This window comes from Rutidosis leptorrhynchoides, chromosome 6 (genome assembly GCF_046630445.1).
Source record: "Rutidosis leptorrhynchoides isolate AG116_Rl617_1_P2 chromosome 6, CSIRO_AGI_Rlap_v1, whole genome shotgun sequence".
Taxonomy (NCBI): Eukaryota; Viridiplantae; Streptophyta; class Magnoliopsida; order Asterales; family Asteraceae; genus Rutidosis; species Rutidosis leptorrhynchoides.
The window spans coordinates 19,291,918-19,306,216 of NC_092338.1; the positions used below are offsets into that span (position 1 = coordinate 19,291,918).

At 33.2% G+C, this 14,299-nt stretch overlaps 3 protein-coding genes across 4 annotated transcripts; all 3 read left to right on the plus strand.

Moving 5' to 3' along the window:
- Positions 1-1,374: 1,374 nt before the first annotated feature.
- Positions 1,375-2,689, plus strand: LOC139855807 (auxin response factor 1-like). Its single transcript, XM_071845050.1, has 3 exons — positions 1,375-1,429; positions 1,770-1,873; positions 2,041-2,689. Exons 1-3 carry the CDS (start codon positions 1,384-1,386, stop codon positions 2,140-2,142), a joined length of 252 nt encoding a protein of 83 aa, XP_071701151.1. The 5' UTR covers positions 1,375-1,383; the 3' UTR covers positions 2,143-2,689.
- Positions 2,690-3,357: 668 nt separating this feature from the next.
- LOC139854357 (peptide methionine sulfoxide reductase B1, chloroplastic) lies at positions 3,358-5,170 on the plus strand. The gene is made up of 5 exons (XM_071843665.1): positions 3,358-3,592; positions 4,006-4,117; positions 4,485-4,550; positions 4,632-4,829; positions 4,935-5,170. The coding sequence occupies exons 1-5, from the start codon at positions 3,397-3,399 to the stop codon at positions 4,960-4,962; spliced, it is 600 nt and encodes a 199-aa protein (XP_071699766.1). The 5' UTR covers positions 3,358-3,396; the 3' UTR covers positions 4,963-5,170.
- Positions 5,171-10,475: 5,305 nt separating this feature from the next.
- Positions 10,476-13,602, plus strand: LOC139852943 (ribokinase). Of its 2 annotated transcripts, none has more exons than XM_071842291.1 (7): positions 10,476-10,517; positions 10,633-11,285; positions 11,574-11,759; positions 11,848-12,043; positions 12,633-12,760; positions 13,263-13,306; positions 13,419-13,602. In XM_071842291.1, exons 2-5 carry the CDS (start codon positions 10,653-10,655, stop codon positions 12,722-12,724), a joined length of 1,107 nt encoding a protein of 368 aa, XP_071698392.1. In that variant the 5' UTR covers positions 10,476-10,517; positions 10,633-10,652; the 3' UTR covers positions 12,725-12,760; positions 13,263-13,306; positions 13,419-13,602. The 2 variants fall into 2 exon arrangements, with proteins under 2 accessions (XP_071698392.1, XP_071698391.1); XM_071842290.1 differs by having other exon boundaries at positions 10,477-10,517; positions 13,399-13,602.
- The last annotated feature ends 697 nt before the right edge of the window (positions 13,603-14,299 follow it).

Genomic DNA, 14,299 nt, shown 5'->3' on the forward strand with positions numbered 1-14,299 from the left:
TTATAGTTAAAACTTAAAAGAGTAGTTTTTAGATTTTTTGTTAAAGAGTAATGAGCCGTGATTTTTACATTTTTAAGAGTAATGTAGGTTTTGTTTTGATAACAATTTTTGCATATTTCATATTCTTTAGTTGATTGAAAGCTTTTAAATTTGCTTGCTTTCCGATTATTATTGTTGACATTCACTTGTTTGCTATGGAATAACATGTGTGTCAATTAGATCACTTCTAAATTCTAATAAGGAAGTGGGAAGAGAATAACCGAAGAACTGAACTGTTAGCTCAAAGTCACATTAACATTTGTTATAAAGAGCGAAGCTTCACCGAATCTTTGTCCGTCATTAATAAGTGAAAATATGTAAGATTACTATATGATTTTAACTACTTCCAATCATATTTGATCACATTACCTAAAACTTTTTCACTTACGCAAATTTTATACTCATTACTTCCACTCAATAACATTGTCACGTTACAGTCAGAAAATACTTTATTTCTTCTAAAAAATGCATCATTTGACTCCACATCACAGGAGGGTTAAACAAGTCCTACATATAAGACCAGTGAGTTCATTAATACTCTCAAACTAATTGCTAACTATTTGCTGATAGATGAAGATTCTATATAAACTTTTACGCATTAATTCGTTTCTTCTCTGTGACTTTAATTTGCAGCTATTAACAGCCAAACAGCAATTATTAATTCGTAATTTATTTATTTATGAATATGAATATTTAGGTTCATGAATTTATTTATTCATTCATTTATTAAATAATTAAATTAAATTAAATACAATAAATTGATGTTATAAGTAGCTTCTGTCAACTGATCAAAGGCTTCAACCAGCCCTCATCCATTTTCTTCTCCAGTCTTTTCCCTGTTTCATCACCTTTACTCTTTTCATTTTGCAAAACCCTAGTTATCGATTATTCATTTCACTACACAAATTAACACTCATTTCGTTCTTTGATCCCTTATTTTCATCAGCTTCTGATTGTAATTGATCTAAAGAACCTCGATCGTCGTGGTTTTTCGTTAATTTCTACTTACTTCTGCATCGATTGATAGCTGCATTCAGTGTAAGTTATTCGTGTGTGTATATACGCTTACCTCGTTACATCTATTATGATCTTAAAATATTTAGTTTATTATAATAAATTCATACATATTTTCAACTGTTGAAATTTCGTTGACTTGAATATCCGTATTATTGATTTACGTTCCTTTTGTATACTAATATTCAATATCTGTAGTGAGTGAATTTAGGTTTTTAGTAGTTGAAGCTGCTTTTAACCGTAGTCTGAATGAGGTTGAATGAATATCTAGCTCTCATTGATTATGTGGTTATTGCAGATATTTGATACATGACCGTGCTGCTTATTTCGATGGCGCATGTACCTGCGAATCAAGATCCCGGAGGGCCTCAATCAGGTATATGATTAAACTGATTATTATACCTATAAATTCCTAGTATCTAGTTGAATTTTTGCAAATTGGCTTCGTGCCTATGATACTTATGCGAGCATTTGTATGCGTTAGTGTTGATGTTTGTTGTTCGAAGTTGACGCGAACTACTTTGTCTTAGTGTCCATCTTTTTGGTAATATTGTTGATTATGGGGATTTAATACATCTTTTTGTTGTGTATAAATGCAAAGTCTTACATTTAATAACTCTTTGAATACCAGCAATTACGCACTACCACGATTGATTCGTTTTTTTGTTCTTCAACTGTAGATGTATATTGACTATTTATTTGTTTTTGTTTCTTAGGATCCTTAGCTGACGCCTTATACAAAAAATTGTGGAGTGCCTGTGTCGGTCTTCTTGTCAATGTTTCCCATGAAGGGGAACGTGACTTCGTCAAGGGTAAGAAGGCAAGTGCACGTTTCAAGCTACCTTTGAGTGCTTTAATGAACATAAATTTCTATAGTTATTTGTATGTATCAAAGTTAAATAAGCCAAGTACTTTGAGATTTTATATTTCATACTTATTATATCAAATTACCAACTATATGATTGAATTTGAATCTGGATATTTCAGGCTGACCCAGAGACAGAAGAAGTATATGCTGACATAACACTATTGCCGGTTCAAAATGTCAGCTTATTGATGTGCCATACATCGAGGCACTGGATTGTTTAATGAATGTTAACTTTGAGTCAAATCCAGCCTCGAGAATCATACTCAACGTGATGGTATTTTAAGAAACGACTCGTTTAGTGATTTGGTGGATGAACTTCCCCACATTGCTTCACTGCCAAGGTTCTTGTTCGATCTTTCACAAATTGGTGAGATATTGAAGTGACTCGCGTTTGATGAGATATTGAACTTATGAGCATTATCTGTTTGTATAAAGAAAGTTGGCTCGTCGGAGTTTTATGTATATGTAATCTTTGCAATGCAAAATGTACAACCACCAATGCAAAAAGGAACAGTTGATCAGTTTCGGAAAGTTATAAATCAAATGCATAAAATTGTGTCTTCTAATTAACTACAGTATATATTACTCCGTATTAAAATATGTAATATGTATATATGTAGCTGCTTGGTAAATGCAAAAGCACTAGCAAAACCCATAGCTGGACAAGTAAAGCATTCATACAGAATACTCGTTTGATATTGACTTTTTGAGTTCAAATATTGTATTAATCAAGATCATTAAATATTTGTTATTACCTGATTAAAGTAATTATTGTACCTAGAACTACATATTGATAATAATATCACTTGTTATATTTTCGCACATTGGCTGTATAAGTATGACACTTATGCAAGGCACTTGTATGCGTTTGATGCTGATATTTGTTGTTGGAAATGGACCCAAACTACTTCGTTCCGTTGAGCTTGATCATGTGATTGTCTATGCCTGCATTCTGTTTTGTTAACAGGGTTTAATTAGTTGTTTTGGCAGCAAAACTGTGATTTCGTTTGTCAATATCCTTTTTTATAATATTGTTGATTATTATGGAACTTTAATACATCTTTTTGTTTCATGTTTCACGTATAAATAAATATGAAGTCTTTAATCAAATTTAAAACGAGCAAAGGTTATAAACTTCCCAAATGGGCTAACATTCAATAACTCAATGCTCAAACAGAGCCGACAGAAAGACAAATAAAAAGTTATTTTTCGAGTCTCATTTCACTTACTGTTGCCATAAAATTTCAGTATATTGTTGTTTAGATGGAGGGAGAAAGTTTGTACTGTGATATATTTGGGCCAGCCCAGTCCAACAACATTGAATTGAATGGAATTGGGTTGATCAAATGAATACTTGGTCAAGAATCAGCCATTTGTCAAAATCATATTCACACCATCAAACTAATATTGTCATAGTTTTACAAGGCCCAGAATGTTGTAAAAGAGTATTCATTTTCTTTGACTGTGTGTCAGTAATGGCTTCCCATTCATTAACTAGCAATTTTAGACTCCAAACTCTTTTTTCATCCACAACTCAACTGAATTCTGCTCTCAAATCTTCATCAAATAAGTTCCAACTGAGCATACCTACTACCAGATTTCAGTCATCATCGATCAGAGCAATGGGTTCTTCATCATCGTCATCTCAAAAACCAATATCCTCAACTCAAGGTCTTAATTTCTATTTATATGCTGATTATATGATGATTATAGTGTTGTCAGGTCACATGACATAAGTTTCTAATGTTGTGTATAGGGAGCTTGTTTCAAATTGATCCGATTTATTGATTTTTTTTAGGTGTTTACTAATGAGAATTTTGAAATCTAGCAGCCCTATAAAACTGATTCTGATTATTTGAGTATTTAGGGTTCATAAATCCTTTTAGAAAAGCAGCAAAATAATCAAATCATGTCTAATTCACTACTCTAAACAAGCACATCCAAATGCCCTCTGATAATTGTATACCTGAGGGTTGGGAATTAAGACTAATCGTGTAATTTCGTAAAATGAGGAGCTAATTTGGTCTGAATATTCAGATTCTTTCTATTTTTCATAATTTAATTTGATGTTTAATGTATTGCAGAGTCAGGAAATGCGGATTTTAAATCGATTAGTGATCAAGAATGGAAAAAGAAGCTTACTGGAGAACAGTTTTATGTAGCGCGCCAGAAGGGAACCGAGAGAGCCTTTTCTGGGTATGCTAATCACTAATCTTTCTTCATATATCTTCTTATACTGGTTTAAAATTGATGTAATTATACGGTATTGAATGATCAAAATCACTTTGTTGCCTGAAAAACATGTTATTCTCCCTTAACCTTTTATGTAGCTCGTATGAAATTTTTTATATGAAACAGGTTATTTGGCTCACATATAATATAATCAGATAATCAAATTGCCCAATAGGTCTCTAAGGTAACTGTCTCAAGATACGCTGCTAGTTAGGTTTGAACCCGAGACATCTTGTAAAGATATCAGGGCACCAATCACTAGGCTATATTGGGACGATTTATAAAATTAAGTTTTTTTTTCATTTTAAAGTTTTATTAATTTCATGTTCAGGGAATATTGGAACACCAAGACCCCTGGGATATACAACTGCATATGTTGTGACACTCCGCTATTCGAGTAAGTGATCTAACATAGTTACAAAGTAATAAACGATTCATGTTATGTTATATATGACATGAGTTGTTGATTTCTTATAAGGTCATCCACCAAGTTTGATAGTGGAACTGGTTGGCCATCATATTATGAGCCAATAGGAACAAATGTGAAGTCAAAGCTTGACCTATCGATCATTTTCATGCCTCGCCAAGAAGTTGTATGTGCAGTTTGTGATGCTCATCTTGGTCATGTTTTTGACGACGGTCCTCCACCCACTGGGAAGCGTTATTGCATCAACAGGTATCTGATTTTTGTGAAACTTATGTTGTTTATCGAACTGATATATTTGTTCTTTTTTTGTCATATTTTTGAGCAACTAATTGTTCATTTTTGTTTTTTTGGCAGTGCTTCCTTGAAATTAAACCCGAAGTAGGAGTCAATCTTGAGAACATAAGCCAATAAAACATTTTCTTTGTTTTTTACATGTTTTTTGTATTTTGTAAATGTATCTGTCCCAACAACAGTATATTATATTGGCAGTTTGGCAACAAATAAGATAAATAATCAAATGTTCGGGTTACAAGCTTTTTCATATCATATATTGAGAACATAAGCCAATAAAACATTTTCTTTGTTTTTTACATGTTTTTTGTATCTTGTAAATGTATCTGTCCCAACAACAGTATATTATATTGGCAGTTTGGCACCAAATAAGATAAATAATCAAATGTTCGGGTTACAAGCTTTTTCATATCATATAGAAATAAAAATGGCATACACAATTAGTTTACCATGGCATGATGTGTAAAGCGATAAACCAAAGTTTGCAACAAAAATGTATCAATGAACCATTCTATTTTTTATTTTTATTTTCTAGACATCAGTTTGGGATCACACAGATGACTTAACCACTCACACGTTCATCTCCCGTGATAAACTGCCCTGGAGGAAACTCGGACCAATCCGAGGGGATGACTGGTAAAACCCCCTCCTGGTTGCCCTCGCACTAATACGACCTGGGGTCAGGGATAACATTGAGTGAGTCGAACTCCTGACCCGCTAAGAGAGTCAGACCACGACCAGCTAAGCTACAACTCAATGTTTAAACCATTCTATTTTATTTGTTCTGTGCAGCTAAACTACAACTCAATGTTTAAACCATTCTATTTTATTTGTTCTGTGCTTACTATTTTCTGCTATTTGCATTTGAAATTTGGCAGCAAAATTCCTTTGTCATATTTTGGTGAATATTAATGAACAGTGTTAGAAATGTACTATGAATATATTTACGTGAAATGGTATAATTATACGTGTGATAAATTGTCTTAAATACTGTATAAAACTTCTTTTCATACAAAATAAAAAATAGATTACCAAGAAAATGATTTTTTTGAAATGACTTGGTTGTCGTTAACACGAGAAGAAGTATTATATAATAAAAAATATTCATTTTAAAATTAATTGACAAATAATTTATACGTAATACGACAATTCAGAAAAATCATAAGATAATAATAGTACGGAGTACTAATTTAAATTGATACAGTAAGAGCACTCCCAATGGAGAAGTTCCTCCATCTAAGTTCTCAGCGCCACATCAGCACTTCCTTTCCAGGACTAAACCCAGGACTAAACACTTCCAACCATGACACTCTTTCCTCAAATAAATTGAGACTTGCTATATTAATTAATTATTATGTGTACAAATTTTAGAACACCATGTACAAGCCAACAAACCAATTTCTTCCGTCCACAAAAATTTCAAAAAAGCACAAAGAGAATGGCGAGTAGGTGGACACATACCTGGGCGGAGCCCTAGGCGGGTGGCTACCATCAGCGCCCACGTGGGCTGGAGGTTGGGCGAGGCTCGGGACGGGAGCAATGGGAGCAATCTAACAGTTTAAACATTTATAAGAGTGGTAGTATCGGTTCCGTCCTCTACCCGTGAATGATCTCCGCCCTTCAAGGACTCTGTGACGATCGCTCCAAATCCATATGGACGAACACGTCATTCATCGATTTCATTGCGAGGTATTTGACCTCTATATGATACGTTTTATAAACATTGCATTCTTTTGAAAAGGCAAACCAAATATGAATATTTAAATCAAAGGTTTTCGACATCTGATGATTTCTACATATAGACAATCACTGTAAATAATAGTTTACAACAGTACTTCCGTTGACAATGCAGTCAAAATAAGATACATGGTGATGATTTGGTGAATGCAACGTTTTCTTGAAAAATATGCCATGTAAGACTCCATGCACATAGCTTGTCTATCATATAAGCAAACAGCAGAAGACTTCTAGGAAACCTGAGAATAAACATGCTAACAAGTGTCAACACAAAGGTTGGTGAGTTCATAGTTTGTATGTTTCGTATAATCTGTATATAAAGGTGGATCACAAGATTTCAGTTGTTTCATCCAGAAACGTTTATCAAAATATTCTACGAGATTGAGCACCCTGGTAACTAAGCTTTAACGTTTTAATAAGTACCCCTGTTTTAACATACATGCAACCAACATGTACAATACACGCAAACCAACGTGTACTAAACTCAAATAGCATACGTCTGTTTTATAGTTCAGGCTAGGGTTTCTATACCTGGAACAGACGGGGATGTCAAGCCCTATGGATCCATATATAACTACTCGCGCCCACCAGTTCTTATAACCGGCAGTTACTAGTTACCAAAGCTAAGGGATTTTCGGTTCAAACTCGGTGTAGAATTTAATATGTACTTGTATCCATTGCGTTTAAAATAAAGTGCATGTATTCTCAGCCCAAAAATATAGATTGCAAAAGCAATTAAAAGGGGAGCAAATGAAACTCACGCATATAAATATTGTATATCGGTTAATAAAGCATTTGCATGTATTCTCAGCCCAAAAATGTAGAGAGTAAAAGGGATCTTATGAAACTCACCTTAGCAGCATATAAAGTCGTTCACCAAAATGTGATCGAAACACGGATTACCAAATAACCGTAGATTTCAACGTATCAATATTGAGATTCAATATTGTAGGAAAGTACGTAGACGCAACGGAGATGATAAACACTAGGTTTGATTCACAAATATACCCCCGAACATTACCCATAATCTCTTTGGCAATAACCCATAATTTCCTTAGCTCTATCCCGCTTGAAAACCATTTTGAAAATGACACGCTCATGACCTCGTCGTAGTATTTTATGTATAATACTAATTAATAATAATAATAATAATAATAATAATAATAATAATAATATAATTAATAAATATAATACGGAGTAGGAATGAAATTAGAAGCACAAAACATCGACTTTTATAGATGTGGCCTGGACCAGACTGCCATGCGATCGCATGGCTTCCTAGGCCAAATCCCATGCGATCGCATGGGTGGGTTTTCCAGCTCACATTGTTTTTGTAATCTAGCTTGTCGACATAATAAATAAATATAAATATAATATATATAATTTATATAATTAATTATATATTATATTAAATTTATGTGCATAGTTGACTTGTAATTTTTGTTCCAATAAGTCGTACGTCGTCACTCGACTTATGTCCTGGTTCCGGTTTTTCGAACGCCCTTTCGTACGCTGAGAAAACTAGTACTTTTCGTTTCGTGACTCGTACCTTTGTCAAAATATGAACTTAATCATTGATAACTATGTCACTCTAAGTGTAACTTTAATCAATTAAGTGATTTTCGAAAACACTGTAGCATTTTGGGTACTGTAGCAATTTGAAAATACTGTAGCAAATTAGTGTTTTACTTGTTCATCTTAAACGTTTTAGTTCAATTATCTAAATATCAATCGAATTAACAAACGAATGTTACTATCGTTTACTAAATAACTTGAAATTATATATATGTATATATCTTTTTAATATACATAAATCAGTTTTTAAAGACACATTGAAAGTTATTTATAAATAAATTTTAATAATAAATATTTCAACTTATCATATATATTCAAATAGATATTTAAACCAATAAGTTTAATGTACGGTATCAAACAATTAATACATTGTTACCTTTTCAAGTTATAGTATATATGTATCTATTTACATATAATTGTTCGCGAATCATCGAAAACAACCGAAAGGTATTTGAATATATGAAAGTAGTTCAAAAAAATTTAGATTCAGTTTTACAGACTTGGCTTATCGCATCAGAAATGTTAATCATACAAAGATTAAGTTTAAATTTGATCAGAAATTTTCGGGTCATCACAGACTCCAATACTAGCAATTAGTCCTTGAAGGGTCGTTGAAGACCCGTACTCCAAAATGTCGTTGCACAGCAAATTCGATCACGGAAGCAAAACAATTTTTTGTTATACATAATGCTTTTAAACTTGTACCCGTAAATAATTAATTAATTTAGTGGGTGTGATGAGTACGTCATGATTGCTAGTATTTAGTGGTTGGTTAGTGATGAAAAGAATGTGCTGATGTGACGCTAATGTGGCATTATGTAATTCCATGATCGACTGTCATGATTAAGAGTGGTATATATATATATATATATATATATATATATATATATATATATATATATATATATATATATATATTATATAAGAAGATGCCTCTTTTTACTGTAGCAGATCTAATGCCCGCCACGTGTCAGCCTTCTTTGATTTCCTTGAGTTTTCTTTTATTTTTACCATCAGCCATCTGCCTTTGAAATGTATGAAACAAAAGAGACCAATTTCTATTACTTTAAATATGTCACATGCCCCTTTAATTTCTCATTGGTTAAATAGTAACCGTACTAAACAAGAAAACATGCCACGTTTCTTTCATTTCTGTACCTAACAGCTGCGTGTTTGTTTCTTTTCTGACTCAGCTTCACCCCGTTGTATATATCTATCTATTATGTTTTACCTTCTCTTTTCAACTCTTTCATTCTTCAATGAACTGGTATTATCATGAAATACGAAATCGAAATTTCTTTTACGTATTTAATTAATATATTTTGCTGCTTACTTTTATTTTGGATGATATATGGATGATTTCAGTAATATCTAAAGTTTAGTTTGTTTATTGATTTCCTTCATTTTGACGCTTTGGTTTCAGATTTGGGCGTACCCAAATATATTAAATTTGAATTGTTGCTCAACTAGCTCATCACCAGTTTTCCTTTCAGCTCAAACTGGGGTCTTAAATGTTTTCGCATAGACTATCGGTGGTTCATCGGTGTGAGGAGGCGGTATTTATGACGACGGCTAAGGTGGTTGTTAAGGTGGCGAGGGTGAAGGACGTGGGGGTAGGCGCATGTGGAAATTGCTATGAGGTATCTAAAAGAAGATTTAGTATATTTGTCTTCATATTTCGTTGTGTGTTTATCTTAAATGGATGTCATGAGATATTTGAACATCGTTAGTTTGAAAATGAAACATTTTATGCAGAAGTTAATTGGAAGCGAACATCTATAGTTTGATTTGGAGGCTACTGGATTTATGACAGAAGTCAAGTAAAGTTGGCTTGAGATTTATAATTTAAGTGGAAGGAGCATATTGTTTATTTTTTCGTGTGCTTGTAATGTTTTCATCATGTTAGTGTTTGAAATTGGCATGCGATTGTTAATTCGGATTTATTGTAATGTATATTTTCCTTTTTAATTTTGGATTTACTGGTTTATTTTTTCGTGTGCTTGTAATGTTTTCATCATGTAAGTGTTTGAAATTGGCATGCGATTGTTAATTCTGATTTATTGTAATGTATATTTTCCTTTTTAATTTTGGATTTACTGGTTTAATTCAACTTGTAATTTTGTGATAACACTATAACCAACGATTGGTGGATGCAAACCAGGCCGATTAAAGGCATCAGCAACATTCTCATGGGCTGTGCGTATGCACAGCCATAGACTTACTAGTGTATATATATAGTGGTCCAACAGCTAATCAAAATTTGATTGTAAACATTTGCATGCTTATCACGTTTTTTAAAAGCTATTCGTACATACTTAAAAAGTTTATCTAAACGTAAGTATTATCTTTTTACCTTTTCCTTAAAAATAACTTTCTATTAAAAATATCAAAATATCAATTATTGATTTTGATGTTTTATAGTTTTGACCTTTCTTGACTCGATCACAAGGTACACCGACGATAACCACCATGGCCTCAATTTCACCGTCAACACCATGGAATGCACGATCCCGGGCCACCACAAACGACCGTCCGAATCTAAAATCCATCATTAATTTATCAACCCCCAATTTCTCAAAAACAAAAAAGTTTTCATCTTTAATCGCCAACTCAGCCTCCGGCAAGACCCCTCCACCGCCACCAATTTCTCCGCCACTGGTAGTCGTCGGATCAGCCAACGCCGACATCTACGTAGAAATCGACAGACTCCCAAAAGAAGGTGAAACATTATCAGCTAAAACAGGGCAAACCCTAGCTGGTGGAAAAGGGGCTAATCAAGCAGTATGCGGTGGAATGCTGTGTTACCCGACTTACTTTGTGGGTCGGGTCGGGTCAGATGCACATGGGAAATTGATAATTGATGCACTTGAAAAAGGTGGTGTGAAGATTGATTGTTTGGATGAAGTTTCAGAAGTGCCAACTGGACATGCTGTTGTCATGCTTCAATCTGATGGACAAAATTCAATTATTATTGTTGGTGGTGCTAATATGTTTGGTTGGAATGATCATTTGGATAATAATGATTTGGATATTGTTAAAAATGCTGGAATTGTTTTGCTTCAAAGAGAGATTCCTGATTCTGTTAATATTCAAGTTGCAAAGGTGATTACTTTCTTCATGTTTATAGTTTAGTGTTCGATAATATATGTATATATGTATGTATATAGGGTGAGGTTCAATACAGAACCAAAAAACTACAGAACCAACTAATGTGCATAGAAATACACTTGTGCACAATGGAGCACGTTAAAAAAGCTTTATATATGTGCAAAAAAAAAAATACACTTGTGCACAATGGTGCACATTAAAAAAGTTATGTATTGAACCTTTGGTTGTATATATAACTACATTGTTGATACTGTAATATGGTAGTATGGTTTATGATTATAGGCTGCAAGAAGTGCAGGTGTACTGGTAATTCTTGATGCCGGAGGAATGGATGCTCCTATTCCGTTTGAGTTATTAAAACATGTTGATATATTGAGTCCGAACGAAAGTGAACTTGCTCGTTTAACAGGAATGGAAACCGAAAGCTTTGAACAGATTAGTCTGGCTGTAGCTAAATGTCACAAATTTGTGAGCTTTTTGTCACGTAGTTTAGAATATTAGAGAGAACTGAAACTATATTAATTAATTGTTGTTCGGGTGTGAAATATGTTATCAGGGTGTGAAGGAAGTTCTTGTGAAACTCGGTGGGAGAGGATCGGTTTTATTTACCGAAGGAGAAGAACCGATTAAACAAGGGATTATCGAAGCTGAAAAAGTACTTGACACAACTGGTGCAGGTGACACTTTCACTGCTGCTTATGCTGTTGCTTTTGTGGAAGGGAAACCTAAAGCTGAATGCTTAAGATTTGCCGGTGAGTGTAATCTTGTTTCATGTTATTGGGTGGCAACTTTGACCCATTTACTTATGGTTGCGTTAATTCAAGTTTTCAACTGTAGGTAAATAATTATAGTAATATTAAATAATAAAAATACAATAAAAATTAGATTTTCCTAATAACAAACCTTAGGGCTGTCATTGAGGTGCATTAGTGTGTTATACCAAGTGGTTAACGTTGACTTTTAAATGGCGGTTATTAAAAAGTACAAGTCTTTTTGCACCTTAATTACAGCCCTAAGAGCTGTTGTTAAAAACATTCTAAAAAGTTACTTATATGAAAACATGTCAAATTGGGCGCACGTGCCAAGCTACCCGGAAGGTAAGTGCATTTAATGTATAAAACCTGCTAATCATTTAATAAAAATGTTGATTGTTTATAGTTGTACATAGTTATTTAACCATGTTTTGACATTCTAAATGTTGGTGTATCAAGATTACCTGATTTTACCTGTGACCCAGCTAGCTGGACATGTCCATTTTGCCACTTTTACTTGATAACTTGTATCGTTTCTCTTTATTTTAAATTTTTGGTTAAAGTTAATATAATTTATTTTGATGAACAGCTGCTGCAGCGTCTCTTTGTGTTCAAGTGAAGGGAGCCATACCGAGCATGCCTCGTAGAAAAGCAGTCTTGGATCTTCTTCAGTCTATTTAGAGAAAATAAATATATTTCATTCGCGTACTCAATAAGGTATAATTCAATTTTTTTTCTTTTAGACACTGTTTATTTGCATAAGAACCAAGTGTGTTGCTATATAAATCAACTAATTAATCCTCCTTTTGTTTTATGCTGTGCCCATTGAACACACACAATGTCCTACATATCGACTTGAAGTCTTGTGAAAGAAATAAAATAATAAAAATTGAAGAAAAAGTTTACTCTATTTGAACCTTTTTCTATCTTTATCTTTTTTGAATGTCTCCTTTAAAGTCCATTATTATTGTACGATATTACTTTTATTAGCGTATATAATTCAACCTCAATCAGGCATCACAAACACTAGCTTACCGTTCAACTATTTCTTCAAGAAACTAAAAATGGCTTTATGTTTCATATTCCTTCTTATGCTTCTACATACTCATTTATCTCTTCATTCAAAAATCGAAGGTTAAGATTTCAATCTTTTATCGACTGTTTTCACATTCTACATTGTACTGTATCTTTTTACTGACAAGTTGAAATTGGTTAGCAGACACCGAGATTGGCAAATTCAGTACCTTAAAATCAAATGATAAGGTAAAAGATTATATTTGTATTTTTCATTGTTTCTAGTCTTTCGATATATTTTATGTGTAAAATCTTTTTTTTTTTTTTTCTATTTCGTTTAGTCGTTAACAGAGGATAACAGTGGCAGGGAGTTGCATGAAGTACATTCAGGACCAAATCCCATCAGTAATTCCTTCACAGAACAATTTCCTGATGTAAACATAGAAACTGTGCCTTGACTTTTTATTTTTATTTTTTATTTTTAATATACTGTTAGCTCAATAATAAAGTGAACTATTCTTTCGCCCTTCAAACTTTGATATCGTTTTGGCCTATCAAGTCAATTGCAAATGCACTGCTCGAAAGTGAAAGTACTTGGCCTGTGAAAGTGGTCTCAGTTGGTTACTTTCAACGAATGTGGCCTGAGTCATAACCACATTCATAATTCAATGAATGGTCTATTAAAAGTTTGTTTTTATTAGTTGTATTCGTCTTATATTTTGGCCAAACTAGTCCCATATAAAACGTCCTACAGGCAAATTTTGAGCGTTCCTGCTTGCAGGCGTCACCTTGGATCCATATTGAAAAAATATCTTGTTCCTACTACATGAATAAATGGTGGATTTAAAAAAATAAAAAAAAATCTTGTTGGAGACATGAATGTCTTTATTCCCACATCAACTTTAAAATTAGTCAAGAGAATCTTTTAAAGGAAATAGTTGGAACTAGTTCACCTTTTTTTAGTGAATTCATAGATATTGAGATCTTATATGTATCTATGCCTCTGTATGGTGGCATCTTTGTAAATAACCATCATTTTACCAAATAATCAAAGAGAGATGTTTTTTAAGACAAACAGAAAATGTTATGCGTGGCAACCTATATGAGATGCTCCGACTACTTTCAAATCGTGTATGAGCAGGGCTGGGAAAGCATAGATGGGGCATTTATAATTTGAAGTATTTGGGATATTCGTCAAAATATACTTTTTTTAAAAAATTTCATTCAAAATACACTTTTTAA